The 21,437-nt window shown below is 50.0% G+C and overlaps 1 protein-coding gene across 5 annotated transcripts in view; it reads left to right on the top strand.

Annotated features, from left to right (window-relative positions):
• The window catches only part of Arhgef10 (Rho guanine nucleotide exchange factor 10), an 86,679-nt gene that overhangs the window by 60,115 nt on the left and 5,127 nt on the right, over positions 1-21,437 (top strand). For all 5 annotated transcript variants that reach the window (XM_057752686.1, XM_057752683.1, XM_057752682.1 and 2 more), the window contains 9 exons: positions 138-253; positions 746-873; positions 1,003-1,103; positions 2,583-2,704; positions 3,490-3,576; positions 4,990-5,216; positions 5,742-5,899; positions 9,570-9,712; positions 16,102-16,276. In XM_057752686.1, coding sequence (XP_057608669.1) covers positions 138-253; positions 746-873; positions 1,003-1,103; positions 2,583-2,704; positions 3,490-3,576; positions 4,990-5,216; positions 5,742-5,899; positions 9,570-9,712; positions 16,102-16,276 — 1,257 coding nt within the window. The remainder of the gene's footprint in view (positions 1-137; positions 254-745; positions 874-1,002; positions 1,104-2,582; positions 2,705-3,489; positions 3,577-4,989; positions 5,217-5,741; positions 5,900-9,569; positions 9,713-16,101; positions 16,277-21,437) is intronic.

The following is a 21,437-nucleotide window of genomic DNA, read 5'->3' as shown; positions in this document are numbered from 1 at the left end:
ACATAAATTACCAAAACAGCAACTAGCAAAGGAGTATCTCCCAAGTGTATATGTATGTATGTATGCAAAACTAAAATTTATTTTGGTACTTTCCTGAGCAGGAAGCAAGTGATTCTTGTTTTTCCTCTGCATTTCAGACAAAGTTTACATGGGGCCAGGGCAGCTGTACCAGGATCTGCAGAACCTGCTGCATGACCTGAATGTCATTGGGCAGATCTCACAGCTGATAGGAAACCTCCGAGGGAGCTATCAGGTACGGGGCTTGCGTGGGAAGGGCTCTGGGATGGGACGCTGCTGCAGCCTCCAGATCTGTGAGCGTGAGCGTGGGCTTGTCTCCAGGCTCTTCAGAGTCGGGCACTTGCATGTCTGTGACGGCTCTTCTGTTGTTTGGGGCAGCGTAGCTTTCCTTCGTGTAGCAGTCTCAAACCTCAGTCACATCTCTGCATGATCAGCCGCAGGGGGTTTGCTTTTGTGATGGGATATGAATACCATTGAGTCTCCCTGGGGTTTTCAGCTTAGATCTTCGCTTTTTCTCCTCTTCTAAAAGTGTGTGTAAGCAAAGTGTGCTGGCTCATCCTTGTAATCACCCCCACTTGGCAGTGTGAGGCAGGAGGATTGCCATGAATTTAATACCAGCCTGGGCTACGTAGTGAATTCCAGGCCATCCTCGGTTAGAGTGAGACCTTGTCATGAAACAAAGCAAGATGCTATAAAACCTAATAAACGTGTTATGCATCTCCTCTAGAATTTAAACCAGTCAGTAGCTCACGATTGGATGTCAGGCTTACAACGACTGATCCTGAAGAAAGAGGAAGAAATCAGAGCCGCTGACCGCTGCAGAATTCAGTTACAGCTCCCGGGAAAGCAGGACAAGTCAGTAACTTTAAAAACCAAAGTGTAGCAGTTCCCTGTCATAGGTGCTTTCTGGCTGGGTTATTTGCATTACCTGCCAGTCCGTGCCAGAGTGTGGTCTGTAAAGGGAACGCTTCTCTCCTCTGGCAGGTCAGGGCGGCCCACTTTCTTTGCTGCTGTGTTCAATACGTTTACACCTGCCATCAAGGAGTCCTGGGTCAGCAGCCTGCAGATGGCCAAGCTGGCACTTGGTAAGACACAGGGTTTAAGCTAACTGGGCATGCGCCATTGAGAAATAGATGTTTCAGAGTCACCAGAGAGGTTGTATGGTGCTACCTACACCTGGAAGGGTAAAACCAGGGTAGAGAGAGCTTCCTGTGTTTTGGAAGCCTAGCTTTAGTAGGAAAAAGTAAGTTAAACAAGAGCATACCAGTTGCTTCTATTATGATCAGACATTCTGTATATTATGACTGTTGAGCACAAGGGTGAGCCCCTGAGGCTGTCGCTCTGGTCCAGAGCTTGACACCCCGGCGTGGGCGAGCTTTCAAGGAGCAGGAAGCACACACCATCTCAGCCCGTGTGCTAGCACCTCCTGTGACAGGGCTGCAGCATATCAATACCTTGTCCCTCAGGATCCCCGCTCTAAAAATAAGTCTCGTGGTTTTACTGTGGTTGGATGTGGCTTTATAACTCTTTCCCGGCTCCTCTATCCATTTAGCCTGTGTAAGTGGTAGGTGGATAGATACATTGATGATAAGTTGGTAGATGATAAATGATAAGTAGGTTGGCAAATCAATAGGTAATAAGGTAGATAGATGATAGGTAGGTAGATGATATATGATGGGGGATAGATTGATAGACCATAGGTAATTGGGTAGACAGGTGGGAGATTGATGGTAGATGGGTGGGTATATAGACTTAAAGATGAGAGGTAGGGAAGGAGGCAGATCATCTCTATAGTTTGTCAAGAATTTATATACACAGATTTCTTTACTTAGCTTGCACTGGGGTGTCATGTGTATGCATATATGTGGCATATGAGGGAGTGCTTAGGTGTGGATGTCTGTATATGTGATGGTTTACCTGTATGTGGGTAGATGTGTGTGCACCCATTTGTGAAATCCTCTTCCAAGTGCAGACGGTCTGAACTGTCACCTAAGAATTAAACAGAAGTTCGCTGTTGCTGGTCCCCTAGAGAGCAGTAGTTAGTGAAACAAGAAAGACTTTTATTGTGAACGGGAGCCTCCCTGATCTGAGTGAGGACAGGGGCGTAGTCTTTGTCCTCTCCCGGGGGATTCACTGACTTGTGTCCATAATCCAGAGGATGACCCCTTGTGAAATAACACGGTGGTCACCTCCCTTCTGCTTTTACTCAAAGCTAAGATGCTCATCTTCTTTGGGAGCAAATTATGTCTTCATGTTTAGGGGTTTTTCACTGAGTCCGACCAGCTCAGCTTCTTGAAGGATCCAGCCCCAGTCCATTGTGCTGCTGCTGCTGCGTGCAGTTCAGGAGCAGATCCGGAGTGGGAGGCCCCATGACGTTACAAATTAGGCTGCAGCAGTGAGAGGTCACCTCCCCCCACCTCCAGCGAGGGAAAGGCAGTGTCGCTTCCCGAGATAAAATCATTTTTGCTCACAAGCCATGGACTGTTGGGTGCAGCTCTTGGGACAGGAGGGGGCACTCAGATGCACCCCCAGCTCAGCTCTGCTCTCTCTGAATGTGCCCACAGAGGAGGAGAACCACATGGGATGGTTCTGTGTGGACGACGATGGCAACCTAGCCAAGAAGGAGACGCACCCTCTCCTTGTGGGACACATGCCTGTGATGGTGGCCAAGCAGCCAGAGTTCAAGGTGAGGGCCCGGTAGTACCTGCTTTTGCAGAGGATATACCTGGGGAGCGCTGGCATCGCACCCTGTTAGTGCTACTGGAGAGGAGATAAATGTATTACCAGTATTGGGGAGGGTCTTGCTGGGAGCCCACCAGTGAGGCTCAGCCCGACTGTGTGGCCTGCTGCCGGCTAAAGTTATTGTAGGCCTCGGCCCGCTGTGCTCCAGCCTCTTCTGCAGTGCTCCAGCTTGCTCTGCAGTCCCTTTCTGTAGAGGGCCAGGACTCTGAAGCCCTTACCTTCTTGATGTCGTGTGCACCTTCTCTGCTGAAGTGCCCACCGTGTCCTCATCTCAGGCACCGAGGCCCAATGCCCTTGGCAAGGCCCTATACCTTTCTTTAAGAAATAACTTGACACTGTTACCTCTCTCTTATTCCTGGCCTCTGATCCACTTCGTGGGGGCTCCCTTGCCCCTGGCTCAAGTGAGGCACACTTTTAGAAGCCTCAGAACCCCTGTCCTGCAAAACCACGTGGCACATGTGTCAGGAAGGCCAGTAGACACACTGTCAGCTGTCCTGCTCCTGGCTTAGACCTCCTGGCTGATTTGGCATGTCCAACTGGCTTTCAGCACGGTTGAGGTGTTCTAAAGATAAAAACACAAAAGACCAAACCTTGGGAATTCACGTCTGCAAAATGAACTCGTGAGACTTCCACAGTTGGCTATTCATTGTATGCGTGGGCTCAGGCCCGCGCTTCAGCCAGCCACGGATGGAAGACATTTTGAATCCACAGTGTTGTGTTCCGTTGTAGATCGAGTGCGCAGCTTATAACCCCGAGCCTTACCTAAGCAACGACAGCCAAGCAGCTTCGCCCTCCGCAGCACGTGGCTTCCTGTGGGTAAGGCTCTTTGCTTGTCTTTAGGGCAGATTGAGAAAGAACTGCTGGGGGCATTCGCCAGAAAATACCCGGTCAGGTTTCCAAACAGAACCTTCCTGTGAGGTGCGGACTTAGGAATTCAAATGTTGGCTTTTATTCTTTTACCGTTAAGGACCCGAGACAAAGCCCTTAGGTGCTGTGAGGAGAGCTGCATGTCCTCCACCCCAGTGTCTCTCCACCTTGACTTTCCTCCTCTTCCCGAACATTGGAGTCCTGGTTAAACAGAGCTGGTTCTGCACCATGTCTAGGCTCGCAGCAATACTCAGTAGTAGTAGCCCTTTCTTGTTCTCGCACATGAGAGGAACTTGCTGGAACTGGCTCCCTGGCCTCCTGCATCTCCCTTTGCCCCTCTCAGTATACATAGCTCTAAGCTGACAGCCAGGGCTGCTGTTCAGCCCTGCTCCTAGTGTGCCAGCTGGTGTTTCAGCCGCCTAGGGACCCACAGAGATGCTAAACTTCTGGGTTGTAATTTCCTGCTGAGCAGATTTGTAGCTGCTCAAGGCTCTCTCTCCTCTCCTCTCCTCTCCTCTCCTCTCCTCTCCTCTCCTCTCCTCTCCTCTCCTCTCCTCTCCTCTCCTCTCCTCTCCTCTCCTCCCCTCCCCTCCCCTCCCCTCCCCTCCCCTCCCCTCCCCTCCCCCCTTCTCTCCCAAACAGGGACTTGATGGTTTGGCCTCCTTCCAACAGGGTCAGAGGGGGTTGCTTACTTGTTGCATAGAATAAATGCAGGAGAGGCAGGGAGGTGTGGCAGCCTGCTCCAGGCAGGAGGGAAGCTGAATACCGGGAACCAGCCTGCTGTCTGTCCACAGGGGTCAGGATCCCTCCAGACTGTCAGCTGTGGGGAGCATAGTAGGCTTTCATGGGGCTCCTTGCAGAAATCCAAAATCCCAGAGCTGCTTGGCAGCACGCACTGTGCTCCCCGGGATGGCCTGCTTGGGCTGTGTTCTTTTCAGTTTCCGCCTCTTGAAAGGCTTGTTTTCACCGAGGCTGAGAGCTCTTGCACCGTTGTGCCAGCTTACTTAACACTGCCGCTAATTTGCTCTCTGGCACTTGGTAAAATGAGTGTGTGAATAGGCCTGTGCAGTTGTGCGAAGGATGGTGTCTGCTGTCCGATATGTACACTTTTCACTTGCAAAATAAAGTTGTGTTCATGGTATTGAAAAATTTAAAAGCCAAATTCAACACACTGAAAAGAGAAATGGACTCTGTTAGGCATCCTTTAACTTGATTTGCTTTTTCTGAGTGTGATGAGCACATGAAAATCAATAGCTTTGTAGGTCAGGGTTCTGCATCTCCAGGATCATGCCTGACCTGATTTAGCAATTCCGGAAGGATGCGGTACTCCACACTCTTTCTCCCTCTCACGTACTGTCTCAGATCGGAAGCTGTAGCAATCAGATGGGCCAGGTCGCCATCGTCTCCTTTCAAGGTTCCAACCCCAAAGTCATCGAGTGCTTCAACGTGGAGTCGCGCATCCTGTGTATGGTGTATATTCCTACGGAGGAGGCGAAGCCCCAGGAGTCCAGCGAAGCCACCGACCCAGAGGCCACGGCCTCGAGAGCATCCCATGTGCCCACCATCTGCCTGGGCACGGAAGAAGGAAGGTAGGAAACAGTCACTGCTTCAGGGACTGTCCTCAGTGCAAGACAGGTCACCCTCACATGGGGCAGTGTGAGCCACCTAAAATGTGAGGGGGAGGGGATTCCTGGGTCACAGCAGTCTCCTGTCACCAGTCATCCACACCCATGGCAATTATTGTGATAAGAGATGAAGGGAAAGCTCCCCACAGCTTGCCTCCTGAGTGATTCGTTTTTATTAATCCTTCTTAAAAATATACCACTTCTTCAGTTTTGGAATGAAGCACCAATATTTTATGCTGTAATCATTTGGAACAATGACACTGTTTAATGACGAATTAAACTAACATTACAAAATCTATAGGAAGAAAATAAATTATGTTCCAGAATTTCTCTCTAAGCTCTAAGAATGAAATCAGAATGACGGCAGGCATTCTTTAGAATGTAGCCCGTGTGAGTTGAGGGGGAAGGCACTGCCATTTGACGATGCAGAGGCACCAGGCTTCTCACAGGGCGCACATGGGACCACTAACGTGTGTCTTTCTTTTGCAGCATTTCCATCTACAAAAGCAGTCAGGGCTGCAAGAAAGTGAGGCTTCAGCACTTCTACACCCCTGACAAGTCCACCGTCATGAGTTTGGCCTGCTCCCCACAAGGCCTGTATGCTGGCCTGGTCAATGGATCAGTAGCCAGCTATACCAAGGCTCCAGGTAACTTCCCACACTCAGCCCTGACCTTGGCTAGGAGTCAGTCTCCCCTCCCACCATGTTTATCACTTCTAGTTCCAAACCTGTGTGACTTGCTCCTTACCCATAAGGCATTGGGCACATGGAACATTTTTTTAAGTTCGTTCCCAGGGGTTTCTTGTCCGTCTCTGCTCCTTCCATATGGCACCCTTGTAACTGGCCTCACCGGCCCTTGCAGAGCCTCAAACACTAAGCCTGGTCCTTCCCACCTCAGAAGTGCCCAAGCCCCTGTGTGTGCCCTCAGCCCCCAAGCCTTGAGCAGGGCAGTGTTTAAGTAGCCATCCTAAAGGGCTCTGGTAAAGATAGAAAGAGGCCTATCCAGGTCACATGCTCCCCTCTGTAGACCCTCCCACCTCCCTGGCTTTCTGGTCCCTCTCTGGTGCTCCCAGCAGAGAGTAGCAACCCCACACTGTTCTTCAGACTTCGGGAACTTGCTGTGTTGTAGGTATGATACCGTCGCTTTCATTGGCTTTTCTCATGAATTTCACTGGTTGTTTTGTGGAAATGCTTTTTTTTCCACAGCAAGGGACTGCCCTTGCTGCTGCACGGCTGGTAGCCAGGCTTTCTCCCCAGTCCCTCAGGCTGGCATATAATATAGATGTGCCAAACTGAATCCCAGAGGCTGACCCTTTCCTGCTAGTAGCATGCTCACCAAATGCCCAGGTCTGCCCTAGAGCCTGCACACCTGGCCTCAGCTCCCCTCGCAGCTCACACCTGGCCTCAGGCCCTATGCATATGCACCCAAAGCCTTCTGACCCTCTGTATTTCCTAAGGAGTCTCAGAGCCACTGCCAGCAAAATGGGGGGTGGGGTTTCCTGCCCTGATGCTGCCCTCTATGTCTTCCAGTGCTTTCTGAATATTTGTTAATGAGCTTTCAAAATGGCTGGTGAGCTCCTTACCACTCGCAGAGTACTGCCAATGGTGAACACAGACTGGGGAGCTCTGGACCTTTGTCCACTGGTGCTGGGTCTTGCTGCCCACCTCTGCACCCTGTGTTCTCCAGGCCCCTCCTTGGTGGAGACTACATTGCATGGAATATTGATTATTTGTAAATGGAAGGGAGGTGATTTCAGGGGGATGCAGCGGGTCTTTGTAGTTGATTTCAGAAGGTGATGTCCATTTTCCATTACTCTGAGTGTGTGTGAACTTTTGAATCAACATTGTACTACTGAAACTTACATAGTGGCTTATTTGTAGCGTGCTGCCATTTTGCTTGGCCTTACTTTATTGTCTAACTTACATGTAGAGCAGAAGCTTGGCCGCTGAGCCATGCCCCCAGTCCTTTCTTCCACTAAAAGGCTGATAGTTCCTTTCCTATTCCATCTGCTTTTACGGGTATTTGGTTTCACTCTAATTTATTTTCTTTGCTTGCCCTTCTTAGAGAAGGCACATGCCCAATGCACAGCAGTTTTTGTATATTTTTCCTTCTATCAAACTTTGTGATTGCCATATATTGTTCTATACTTCCCTACCCATGATGCCCTTTCCTTAAGGTCTCCAGGTGGTTTTCTTTGATCCTGTCCCTTGGCCTTCTGATTTTCTTCCTTCTTGTGTGTCAGTCGCATGGAGAATTAATCCTCATCGCTGTGCATCCCTGGGTTTGGCCAGCCCAGCTCTGTGGTGTGGTGTGCAGTGTGCATCATGACCCACAGTGGCTGTATAGTCTCTACAGCCTTCCCGCTGTGAATACACTGCCTGCACACTGTCGGCAGGCCTGGGTGGTAGAGAGCAAGGTGGCCCGAGCGCCCACACACAGCCTGTTGTCCTTCCATTCTTGGGTGGTGGAGAATGTGGATCGGAGACTACGCCCTTGCCTGATGGACGAGCTGCTGCTTTGGAGTGGGACTTGGCAACCTGGGACTTGATGGGAATGTTTCAGGTTGTGAAGACTTGGGGTTATCAGTATTGTTAGCTCATGTATGAAGTCTGTCTGTGGTGCAGGTGCCTCACTAGGTAGAAGTTGTCCTAAAAGTTGGCCCAGACACACACTGGGTCACACACTGGGTCAATAGTGAGATTGTACAAGGCCCTTCCAGGGAAACAAGAATACAGTATCTACGGAAAAGAGAACTTGCTTAGGTGGCCAGAAAACAGAGGCTGATTGTTGGAAGTCGAACTTTAACCAAAGTAAAATATCTAAAGTGGGTTATCCCACCTTTGATCTTGGAGTTCCTGTTTCAAAGGAGCCATACTGTGGTCAGCAACTTCACACTCCTCTGGCAGCCTGCAGGCAGAGCTCTGTCTTGCTTCAGAGGTCTGTGTTTTTATGCCATGTCATGCTTTTAGGAGCCTGTGAACATCAGAGGACAGTGTGTCTACTCTGAACACACACACGTTCCATCACAGGTACAGGCCACAGTGCTGTAAAGGGCTGTGAGTACCACGTGGGATGTCTGTTTGTGTGAATGTTTGAGCAGGCGAGGGAAACCTTGTGTCCTCCGAGCTGAGAGAACTCTCATGGCAGGGAAGTCACACTGATGATGTAATTACCATTGGAATCCTGGGGCTTAATGAATGAACAATTAAATACTTACAGGATAGCCACATCAACCACTTTAATTTGTATTAAATCTTGTTTTCAGTCTTTACAGTTGCTATCTATTGATTCACATTTCACTTAAGTCATGGTAGAACTCATTACAGATCTCTGGAATACAGCTTTGGCTTCCTAGGGGACAGGAAGGAAGACAGTAGAAGAGCAGGGCCTTCGGCTTAGTTTTGTTTGGTCTTTTCACCTTAGTAAAGACAGGTTCTCCTCACCATTGTAGGATGTTTTGAAATTGATGCTGTCGTTCTGACAACCAATCATTCCATGCATTACTGCTGTATTCCAGCAGGATCTGTGGAAACGTGACAGGTCCTGCAATGAGTGTTTATGTGTATGTCTCATTTTTAGTTCTTGAAACAAGTTTCAAGGCTTGTGACAGTACTGCCCCCATCTTATAGATAAAGAAACTGATACTTAATTTACAGAAAGCAAGGAATGTGTATAGAGATGTGCCAGGTAGAGAGTGCCATAGGAAGGTGGTCCCGTCCTACCTGCTGTCCTCTGTGTCTTCCACACGCTAGAGGCGCTGTGTGCCAGGGCTGGTTCCTGGACCCCTAAATACCTCATGTTGAATACAACCATTGTGGTCACAGTTAGTACTTGATTTGTGGTTTTGCAGTGAGGTGTGGGCATCCTGTTTCTCTCTCTCCATGCACAGTTACCTGAGCTTAGAGGAACTATAGACGGAAGTTTCTTTCCTGCCTGGTTCCACAGCCATTCATTCCCAAAGAAACACATAGAGGCTTATATTTATTATAAACTGTTTGGCCTGTTAGTTCAGGCTTATTATTAACTAGCTCTTATAACTTAAATTAACCCATAATTCTTGTCTATGTTTAATCATGTGACTTGGTACCTTTTCTCAGTGAGGCCGTCTCTCATTTTGCTTCCTCTGTGTCTGGGTAGTGACTGCATCTCTGCCTTTCCTCTTCCCAGAATTCTTCTAGTCTGGTCGCTCCGCCTGTGTTTCCTGCCTGGCTACTGGCCAGTCAGCATTTTTATTAAACTAATACAAGTGATAAATCTTTGCAGTGTGCAAGAGCATTATCCCACAGCAAGGAACTAAAAATATATATATTTTTTAAGATGGATCCTGGAACTCTGAACCCCAGCAAGTGATCAAGCTGGGTGTCCTGCCTGTCAGAAGCCTTCTCCTGGTGGAAGGTGCACTGTGGGCAGCCTCGGGAGGACAGGTGTTCATGGCCAGCGTGGAGACGCACACTATAGAGGTGAGTGCTGTCACGAATCTGCTGCTGCCTGCTGCAGACAGGGTGTGTCCCAGCCACACAGGCATTCTACAATGTGAATGGCAGGAACAGTGTGCATTCTGGGGCTTGCTTAGAAAGATACGATTAACTAGAAAACTCATCTCACCATTTTCTAACCTCTTCTCTGGGGCATGCTTGCTCTGTGTTTGCCTGCTAAGTAGTGGAAACATTGATTTCAAAATACATTCGATATGAACAGCCCTCAGGGACACATGGAAAATCAGCACTTGACTGGAGTGCCATTTCTCATCAGTCGGTTGGGGGATCGTTCCTGAGATGAAGGACGGACTAGCCGGATATTCAGGAGACCAATCCAGGCTTCCTAAATCCAAAACTCCCTCTTTATGAGAATTTTAACCAAAGGAGAAGCCATAAACTCGCAGGGCAAAATGCAGGATTGGTGTGGGGCCCGCTGTGCTAGGGAGGGTGCCTCTCCTGAGATACCAGACACCAGAAGTTGTCAATAGGGATTTGGGAGGCAGAGGACAGCTTGGTCTACAGAGTGAGTCTCACGACAGCCAGGGCTACACAGAGAAACCCTGTCTCAAGAAAACAAAAAAAGCACAAGATCAATAACAAAGCAATCCTGTCACAGAATTACCTATAAGTGTCATACAAGAGGTGACAAGTGTTTGTCTTTGGGACGGGGCTTCTTTAGTCTGGTATGTTCGAATGACTGTTCAGAAATCTGCAGACCAGATTGCCATTGCCATTAGCTCCTGGAAACATTTGCATCTCTGGTGGAGTTTGCCAGCTCAACAGAGCAGGGCAGGGCCTCAGGCCCTTTGCTAAGAGTTCACTTGTCACATTTTTAGATGTCGCTCAGACATCTATTTCAGGACGTACGTTGGTGGCATGTTCTGTCACCTCAGGAGAGTGGGATTTAAGGTATAGAGAACTCAGGGTGGTTTTGGTACTGGGAATGGAATCCAGGGCCTCATGCATGTTCAGCTCTCAACTACCTGACTGTGCTCCCATCTCAAGAGCTGTGAATTGTAGTGTGCCCTGTGACATGGAGCTCATCAGTGCAGATGCTGTGTCAGGCCTGCAGACTCCCAGGGCGGTTCAAGGGTCAGGAGGTGAGGCTCAGTTAGAACCAAGATGTTTCCACGTGGGGCAAAGGTGCAGACGGGGCACTGTGTTTCCTGGCACATCCAAGTTCAAAACTTTCTCCCTGGGACTGCAGTGAGATAACTTTACCCCCTCCCTGGCTGACCCTGAACTAAAGATCCTGCTGCCTGAGCCTGAGGGCTGGGGTGACGGGAATGTGCCACTATAGCAGTGTCTGTTCTGATTCTCTTAAGGGTTGGCTCCTCTGTGTTCCCAAGACCCAACCTGCCAGCTGGCCACAGGAAAGGCAGAAGGAAACATGGACAGATGTTTTCCCCATAGTTTCATGGTAACCTTGGTTACTTTTGTATCCACCTGAGAGCCACTGTTGTCATAAAAGCTTCCCTTCCAGTCACAGGTACCATGGCAACTTCCTCCCAGCTCTTGTAGGTACCAGTGACACCATCTTGTAAATAATGTTCCTAGAAAGTTCCAAGCCCTATGCCGCCTTGTTCCACCGGGCAATCTTGATGACTAGCAATGTCACCTTGCTGATTCTGTATCTGCAATAGCGCAGGGCCCACCCACAGCCCAGCTGTGTGTCACAGAACTCTCTCCTGGGCCCGAGTCAGGGATGCTTGGTTGGTGGAGGGGAATGCCTGCATCCAGCACAGCACACTGGAGCTGCAGTCCCTGAAATCTTAATGTTTTTTTCGTCATCCATTGTTTTTATGCTGAGGCATGATGCCACTATTTTAAGACTTTTTCCCCCCAAATGGCATGAACATCATCATTTGTAAACGAAACCCAAAACTGCCAGGAGTGCTCAGCAGCCTTCCCTAGAAGGCTTCCAAGGTAAGGCAATGCACCCTCTCTGCTTTAGACAGGCACAGCGATGAGATCACCAGGACTCCAAGAGTAGAGACTCCCCAGATCCAAGTCCTGGCCCCTCTAGGCAGTTTTTAGCCTAAAATAACTAAACGCATTTATAGAGAGAAGCAAAACCTGCTTTTTTGGGTAAGTGAGATTTATGCTGTTCCTGTTTTGTGGGCAGCCACAGCTGAGATGTGGGTGCAGCCCAGGACCTCAACCTGTGTTCACCCAGCTGGAGTGGGGGTGCTACTGCTGGAGGGAGCTGCCTTCCTGCACAGGGGGTTCTGAAGCTGAGGCATCTCGACAGCTGCCGCAGGGCTGAATGGGAATATTCATTGGTCAGGGTGTCCGTGTTTGGGGTCTGTATCCTGGCACCCTGAGCAGAACGCCTCTCAGATGATACTTCTGCCTCCTGCAGAGCCCGAGGGGAACTCCTAGTGCTGATGGTCAGTAGTGGAGGAACTGTATTCTCCACCTTTTATTTTTGCGTCTGTGTATACATGTGTGTACGTGCTGACAGAGACCAGAATAGGGTGTCTGATGTGGGGTTTCCCTCTGTATGCTGTGATTACCATTAATGAATAAAGAAAACTGTCTTGAGCCTGTGATCGGGTAGAACCTAGGTAGGTGGGGGCGGGGGAGGGAACTAAACTAAATGCTGGGAGAAAGAAGGGCAGAATAAGAGAGAAGCCATGTAGCCCCGCCAGAGACAGACACTGGATGAAACTTTACCCAGTAAGCCACAGCCACGTGGTGATACACAGATTAATGGAGATGGATTAAGTTTATATGTAAGAATTAGCCAATAAGAAGCTAGAGCTAATGGGCCAAGCAGTGATTAATTAATACAGTTTCTGTGTGATTATTTCGGGGCTAAATGGCCGGAAACTATCTAGCGGCCTCCTCCAACAGCTGTCAGAACCCCTGGAGCTGGAGTTGTGGGCTAGGGAGCCAAACTCGGGTGGGTCCTCTGCAAGAGTGGTGTACATTCTCAATTCCGGAGCATCTCTCCAGCGCCTCGTCATCTTTTCTCTTTCCTGGGGCACAGTTACAGCTTCACTGCTGGAGCTGCTTAACTCTGAAGATGCTTTCCTTGCCCCTGAGTTTCCACCGTATGTAGTGCTGTTTACTAAACTCAGATGGAATGAACAGGTAGGACAGTAACATAGCAGCATCACAGTGGTTTTCAACCACGCTTCTTCCCTATGATAATTAGCACAGCAGCGCAGAATTGAGCCAGTGTCATCTGGCCCTTCACCTGGCATCTAAATACTGTTCTATACTTGCCAAGTACCAGGTACCATACAGCAGATCCTGGCTGTGTCCAGCCATGGGGCGGTGTCAGATGCTGTGGAGCTCTGGTGGCTCTTTTCTGACCACTCCTCAGCAGGCATGGTACACCCATGCCCAGGTTTGGACTAGCCTTGTGATGTTCAAGTCTTGTGTCTCCCTGAGTCTGTGTGTCACGCCATGGACCCTCACCCCAGGGCTTTGTTAGGACCCCTATCAAAATAAGCAGAGTTCACTAGGACAACACGGGGGAGGAAACCACAGAGATGGTCAGAATGAGGAGATGTGAATCCTGGAGGAACCGTGGTTCTTAGACTGAATGAAGCATGGGCCAAGAGGGCAAGGGACGAGGGGACATAGCAGGGTTGACAGCTGCCAGGGACCTGGATCCCTCACCTGAATACATGGGCTCTGAAGAGGTCTGGACCCCCACCCCAGCTTCCTGGTCTATCGGCAGAGATGGAAATAGCCAAGTCCGCCAGAGCTAGCGCCTTTGCCCTCATGCCCTAAAGCAGACAAGCACATTTCCCTATTGAATATGACACTTGCCATGTGACATAGGGCACTGAGGGACCTTGAATACAGAACAGAGATAATGAAATGTGTTTTCTCCTCTGCAATGGTCCTGCCAGCCCTTCAAGTGCTGCAGACGGCAGACTGCGAGTCAAATGGAGAAAGTTGCTGGGAATCAAAGACCCTGGAGCCTCCAGGGAAGGTTGGGTAGACACTGTGACATGGATGGGAAGGCGGAGCCTTGCTCTTTAGTCCTCCAGTCATGTGACCTCACATGCCAAGGTTTCTTCTGCTTTTTCAAGCCTCCTTGGAAGTCCTGTTGCCCAGCTACTGCAGGTTTCCAGGGGCAGTTACTGCTCTGCCTTGAACTCACATGAGGGGCAGTAGTGATGGAGGCTTGTACCCCAAATGCACAGCAGGGATTCTTTCCCTGCAGACAGTTCCGCACCCAGCATGAACACTGGGCAAACATCAGGAGGGGAAGGCTCCTTCAGCACTACAAGGTAATACAAGGCAACATGTCCTGTCTCGTCCTCCACCTGAGGCTTGGCAGTGCAGCTGCTATGGGGAGGTTGATGTGCATTTCCAGACCTGGGAAGCTGGGCAGGCATTGCCTTATCTGGCCCATGAGAACAGTACACAGAGCAGACTGACCCTCCCAGACCCCATATCTCTTGCTTGTCCTTACTCAAAGCCACCTCCCTCTCTAGTCCCTGGCACTGGATCATGCTCGGGGCACCCCAGCTGTCCCAGGTGCAGAGCAGTGCCAGGATCCTGGGCTTGTGACATCGATTCCTCCTGTCTGGATCACAGCTCTGTGTGGACGGTTCCTGCTTCTTTGTGTGTTAAATCACAGTGATGTACAGGTGTGTGTTGTGGCAAGAAGTTATGCATGAAGTTAGGGGTATCTGTGGATGAGGCTTCTTCCTCCAGTGATCCTGACTGTACAGTGTGTGTAACCTTAAAGACCACACTAGTACTTCAGGGCACAGGCCTGGGCATCAGCCTTCTTCAGCATTCCAGGAAGTATCCCAGTATGCAGCCTGAGCTTCAGGGTAAAGCAGACAGCTCCTGGGGAGAGGGGCAGCAGCACCAGCCCCATGTTCTATTCTCTGAAGGCATCAGAGGAAGACCTGTCGCAGGGGCCATCCCATGAGCGTCAGACACACTGCTCGGCATGAGCTCACAGAGAAGTCTAGGACCAGTCCAATACTAGTGTCTCAGGGCACATAGAGAATGGTGAGTGTCAGCTTTATAACTGTGTACATGAGATATGAAAGGTGCACAGAGGCCCATCTCCTCCTCTTCTGCCCACACAGAGTTGGCTGCTTTTACCAGAGGTGCTGGGGATGGACTGGGTGGGCATTGGGTTTAAAGAAGGATATGAATTTGCTAAGAGATTGTCTTGGGTCCAGAATCCCTAAGGAATCTGGAACATCACTAACAGATTAAAAAAAAAAAAAAAAACATAAAAACCAAAAACGAAACAACAAAACATTCAACAGGGTCAGAGTGTGCAAGATCAATATCTAAAAAATCAATCTAGTTTGTGTGTGCCGGCAGCAAGCAGCCTGAAAACCAGGCCAAGGAGACAAGGTCGGGAGATGTCCCCTACAGCTCCTGACCTGGGCTCTGCCAGCCCTTTACAAGCAAAGCGCTTCTGCCCTGGAATCTTCCATTGAAATGAGATCCAGTTAATGCTGGGTGCAGCTCAGCCTAGCCCGCCAGGGAGCCTCTGTGAGGGTGTGGGGTTCCGTGACCTTGGCAAGTCTATTGTCTCTGTGGCAGGGGTCAGGTTCTCTCTCCTCTCTCTTCTCTGAGGACACAGAGCTAGGTTTTTGCTCCCTCAGGGGGTATTTTAAGTTCAAATTAAGAGAACTCCACAAGACTGATCTTTAGTGTGAATTTCCTGACCTTCTCAGGTGAATTTCCTAACCTTCTCACTGCACCCTGCCTAGGCTTTGGCCACCACACACACACACACACACACACACACACACACACACACACGCACACACACACTGGTCTCAAGATGACTGCAGAGCTGTTTGTTGCCAGTTGGGCCTTGTGCAGTGTAGTATTGTCCTGGGGTTCCAGCGCGAGAATGGGATCCCACAGGATGGCCTGCTTTAGACAGGCCTCAGGAGAGGCGGCCCTGCGACAGTGTTATGTCTTTGCCAGGATTGTAGGAGAAGGACCAGCTTTCTCCTCGGTCCCCACAGCTTTGCTTCCCACTACCCTCTTACCAGGCTGCTCACTGAGCTATGTCTCCTTGGGGACCAGGACCAGCAACCATCCCTTCCCAGCCCCTTTCATGTTGTGAAGCTGTTTGCTCAGCTTGTCGAGGTGCTGTGGTAGATGGAAGGCCGCACTGTGTTCTGTGACGCACTTTTCCCTGCTCAGGGATGTGCTACAAGAGTGTTGTATCCACAGATGCTACTCTGTGACTGTGAATAGGAGATCAGCGCTGTCACAGTCGTGAGTGTGAGCTCCGGCTGGACCCCACGACACTCACGAGTGCCTTGGCCTAGCTCCGTTGTGTGCTATCTTTGCCCCCAGCACTGTGGTTAGCTCTGGCTGAACCCCTAATACGCTGTATAATCTCATTTCCTCTGCTTCCTCAGAATCAACTGGAGGCCCACCAAGATGAAGGGATGGTCATCTCCCACATGGCTGTGGCTGGTGTTGGCATTTGGATTGCTTTCACCTCGGGGTCCACCCTTCGCCTCTTCCACACAGAGACCTTGAAGCACCTGCAGGATGTCAACATTGATGCCCCCGTGCATAGCATGTTGCCAGGTACTCTCCGAGGAAGGGAGGGTTCTAGGGTCACTCTCCCATGTACAACTTGCAGCCAGGTACCTCAGAAGGAAGGGAAGAGGGCAGCAGAGTTGAAGGAACAACAGGGACAGCCGCTGCTAGTGCACATAGAGCCAGTGCAGTCCATGGACCCTGGGTATTCACGTATGTCCCACACGTGTAGATGCACAGCCTTTGTGTGTGCTACCTGGCATGAGTTAGTGTGTGGACAGTGTATATAAACGTGTAGTTTGTATGCACAGTTATGCAACCTGTCTGTGACTGTGTTAAAGGCTTCACTAATGGCCACAATGGATCTGATGGTGGTGCCAAAGGCAAGGCAAGGCAACTTCATAGTCCTGCAGGAAGTCACTGAAGACTGGACAGGGATGGGGAGAGACCATGCCAGGGTGGATTTGGGGAGAGTGATCCTGCAGGGAGAGACTTGAGTGCCTCTTGCCTGCCCTTTGTCCTCAGTGTCCTGCCTACCAGGCTACAGGGACAGTACGACAGAAGGTGGGGATGGAGAGCACAGGAATGGCTGAAGTTAGGAAGGAAGCGCTGGGTAGTGAGGTGAGCTGGTCGCTGGTTAGCAGATGTGCTGTGTAGACGGTGTTCACATGTGGGTGACAGGCAAGCCAGTCACCCTAGATGGGCATTGTTGCTGGAGAGTGCTCACAGTGTGTACATCAGTAGCTGGGAGATGGGCTCTGGTGGGAGGGTGGGGGGGTGCTGTGCGGTGCTTTGTTCAGGCAGCTGTGAGTTATGCGACTGATTCACACTCAGACCAGATGCCGTGTGTGTGTGTGTGTGTGTGTGTGTGTGTATGAGAAAGAGAAAGACTGTCGTCCTTTAGAGATGGCTGAGGCCACAGTGGTGTGGGTATGGGAGTCTCGGTGGATTTGTCTGCTTGTGTGGTGAATTGTGATGGGGAAGGTGTCCACTGGGGAGAGCAAGGCTCTGGGGAAGGCTGCTGGCCTCTGTCCTGGCTACAGGCTGAGGCCTCTGACAGCATCACCTATTCCCCAAGTCTGGAAGCTAGGAGTTCAAGATGAAGGTGTGATGTTCCTGGTAGGCTATACTTTCTTGTTTGTGTACAGCTCCTTCACACATGTTCACACGGGGCAGAGAGAACACAGGTTGTTCATGGACAACACCGTGTTCACACGGGGCAGAGAGAGCATCCGTGCTGGTCCCTGCTGTAACAGTGCTGATTGCATCATGAGGCCAACCCTCATGCTGCCCTGTGTCCTGATCTAATCTGTCCCCTCCTCCCTCAGGTACCACCTCCTAATTTTATCACCTACAACATGAGAATTTAAGGGAATGCTGACACATATAGTCCGTTACAATTAGTGGTTTTGATACCTTGAAAAAGCACAATAGTTTCGGGGTCACAATGCAGAAAGGGTACACACTCCTCCTATGACATGAGGAATAATGAGGTAGAGGCAAAAAATATGGCCGCAGGAAAGATTCCCTGAGACCTGCAGAACATAGGCATCTAGGGGTGCTGCCAGGTGTTTTCTGGGATTGGCTGCTAATCTTTTTTTTTTTTTTTTTTTTGGTTTTTTGAGACAGGGTTTCTCCGTAGCTATGATGCCTGTCCCGGAACTAGCTCTTGTAGACCAGGCTGGCCTCGAACTCACAGAGATCCGCCTGCCTCTGTCTCCCGAGTGCTGGGATTAAAGGCGTGCGCCACCACCGCCCGGCTTAATCATATTTTAAAAAATACTAATAGACTTTTATTTAGTTAGGAAAGTGGGGGTTTCTGTAATACATACTATTTTTAGAAAATAAAAACAACTTAGCATCAGGATGCCTCCCAAAGCATATTGCTGGGGACTTGACTGTTTTCTTCCAAGCACAAGCTACCTAGACAGGCGTTTGCCGTCAGAATCTATTGTCCCTTAGACAGAAACCACGTCAGATTCACCAGCTGCCAACACCTGCTTGCATCTGGCCAGAGAATGTCCTGTACACTTTGTTGACATGGAAAGGAACAGGGGTTGGGTTGTTCTGTGATAAAGGCTTCTGGGACCCAGGTCCTGACCCGGTACCCTGTGGCCTCCAGGGAAGCTGCCTTGGTTGCCATGGTTCCTGGAATCCTGAGAACCAACCACAGGAATGTTGTCTGGCCACAGTCCCTGCCACAGGGGCCCTGCTCTGCCTCGGGTTCATTCCCCTGCAGTTTCTGTCAGAGCTGGGGAGAGGAGGGAGTGGCCAGTGAGTGGGGTTTGTGGGTTGAGATTTTGTGAAATTAATCCTTGTACATGATACACTGAAACCAAACCTCAAGAACTCCAAGTGAACAGTGAGGTGGCTCTGCGGCTCTCCCTCGCCAACCCCCCCTTATCTGGTGTCCTCACACCCTCCATGTCCACCCAGTTTTAAAGCTGAACTGTGTGCTGCTCTCATCTGTTCCCTTGGTTTCCTCCTGCTGTAGCAGTGGGATGCGCCTGGCTTCTGAGCAGATCACTGGCAGTGCGTGCCTAGACGCAGGCAAGCATGGCACATACCGACCTGTGGTGGTCCCTCCCTCCTGGGCAGGCAGCCAGCTCTGGTTAGGAAACACTTGGAGACCACTCAGCTTAGGTGTGCAATGTTGTGCAGCTGAGCCACACAGCACGGTGCACTTGAGTTCTTTCCGTTCTCCCTGTAGCCAGTGCTACCCCTCTTTAGCCTTCTGTACTGTTTCCACTTGGCCAAACATTGGCTGGCCCCAGCCTTCTCTGTGAAGCCTGACCCTCGGCACTACCGGACTCATGGGATTGTGGAGTATGGGCCGTTCACCAGAGGACTGCCTGTCTCACCACCTCTCTTCCCTCAGGCTGGAGGGTCTGTCAGAGTCTCCACAGTGTTAGAGATGGTTTATGAGGGCTCTGGCTAATCCAGCGATGGGTTAATACTTTGGAGGTGTTGAGAGACAGTGGAGTCTACTTAGAGATGTGTTGCTGGGGTGCTTTGGAGAGATCCCCCACCCCATGCACAATCCCTTCCCAGCTACTTGAGATGAGCGGCTCTCCTCACCACACCCTCCTGTCATATCTCTGGCTTGCCATAGGCGTAGAAGCAGTGGAGCTGTGGACTGAAGCCGTGACCCAAAGTCAATCAGACCTTTAAGTTGCTAATATCAGCTACTTGGTCACAGCTGTGGAAAATGGACTGATAAAAGCCACTTTGGACACAGCCTGTGGGACCCTCTGTCACAGGTCTTGGTCTAGTTCCATGCAGGAGGTCATCAGTCTGCTTCTTACTCATGGATGTGTGGGACAGACAGGGGTGTCAGCCCAGCGTGAACTGGAAAACCTTCAACTGGACTGTGCTCATCAGTGTCGTTTGCTGTATTTTAAGTGGCTTCCACTCTGCCTCTGGAGGCCTTGTCATGCGTGCACCCCCAGTGTTCCTTTAGTGGTGGTGGGGGAGGGTAACGTAAGAACTGGGTTCTGTCTGTTCTGTCCATCAGCAGCTCCTGACATCCCAGAATGAGCTCCACACACCGCGGTCTAGGGAGAATAAAGCCAGTGTTTCACAGCAGTGCCTGTGTGGAAGCCCGAGTGTTGAGCTGCTGTTTGTACCACAGTAAGCGCACATAAGTGTGTGTGGAAGCAGCACGGGCAAGTGTCCTTCCAGGCCATTGTTAAGAGTAATAAAGTCCAAGTAGGTCCTGCAACTAGAGACACATCAAGTCAATAAAGGACAAAATTTGGGAAAGAAGTGATACTAGAGTCATCAGAAGTTGATCAGACCTAAGACCACACCTGGGATAATCAATCAGTTCCTAGCAAGTCAGCTTCCCCTTCCACTGGAATTCAGACCTGAGGCCATTTAACATGGGCTCCTAATGTAGACCACACTGAGCACAGTGCCGCCCAAGAGTAGATCTTAGATCCGGCCTGGGGCTCATCTATTAGAGCAGGCGTTGGATTCTGAGAACAGAGGCACAGAAGGTGTGGCTGCAGCCTGGGAAGGCCCCTGTGCAGCCTCCTGCGCCTCTGTGTCACCACGCAGAAGCAAGGTGACAGAGGTACTGCGGCACAGTTATCCTCTTTACCCTGCTGAGTGGATACGGCTGCCAGAAGTGATGTGGCCAAATAAAAGGGCCAAGTGTTTAGAAAACACTTGCTGGTGGGGTTGGTGAGTTAAACTGCTCTCCCAGTTGTGTGTGAGTGGGGAACTCTATGCAGGCACACACACAGCAGGTCCTTGGCATCAATTCTCCTGCTAACCAGGACCACCCTGGACAGCAGGGAGGTGAGCATTTGAAGACAGCAGACAGCCGGTTCCTGGGACAAGGTTTTACTAAGTTCCCAAATAAAAAGTAGAAAATAGTAGCATCTGGGACTTACCTGCTTCCTTTTCGTTGCTAGCTTTTATTGTCACTGCTAATTGTTGAGACCATTTCTTTTCATGATTTCTGTCTGATCGTCTTGACTTCAGGTCAGCATTTTGGGCTCAGGGGGACCCTGCTGATGCACACCTAAGCTCCTGTACCTCAGCATCCCTGCAGGGCCTCTGACCTCTCCAGGATGCTGCCGTCATCTGAATCTGATGTACGGTTCTGTGCGTTCTCCTTGGGGAAATACACTCCTGACAGAAGGGATTTCTTTGAAAAGGCAATGGAACACTTCCCAGATTCTTACTATACTTAAGATAATGTAGGTGTAAAAGTGAAATTACTCTGAAGAAAATATATACACACACACACACACACACTGTTTATATATAGGAGATTCAAACAGAGAATGAAGGACTCAAGATGTATTTCCGGATGAATGAGAATAGCTAGGGACTCCTCTGTCTTTCGTGCTTTGATGGTAAACTGTTTTTTGGAGCCACTGAGTGAAATGGCGTTACACATGAGACGCCCAATTTGCCCGTTAATTGTCTTTGAAGTGACCTTATTTACAGTAAAAGTATTTCTCAGGCTTCTTTAAAAGCCCCGCTCAGGTCAACACTCTAAAAATTATTAATTCAAAAATTCTTCTTTATAGAAAAAATAAGAGAAAGTCAGTCTCCCAATGCAGAATAGTTTCTTATGTCTGATCAGAGCAGTCAGTCACAGCAACGGCATTTGTGATGCTTCATCTGCACGCAGCAGCTGACGGGTGCCCGGGTGCACGACTGCTCCTCGGGCAGCTGCTCTGAGCAGAGCCAAGGC

Source organism: Chionomys nivalis, chromosome 20 (assembly GCF_950005125.1).
Source record: "Chionomys nivalis chromosome 20, mChiNiv1.1, whole genome shotgun sequence".
Lineage (NCBI taxonomy): Eukaryota > Metazoa > Chordata > Mammalia > Rodentia > Cricetidae > Chionomys > Chionomys nivalis.
The sequence above is the reverse complement of the archived record's forward strand: the minus strand, read 5'-3'. Positions and strand labels throughout refer to the sequence as shown.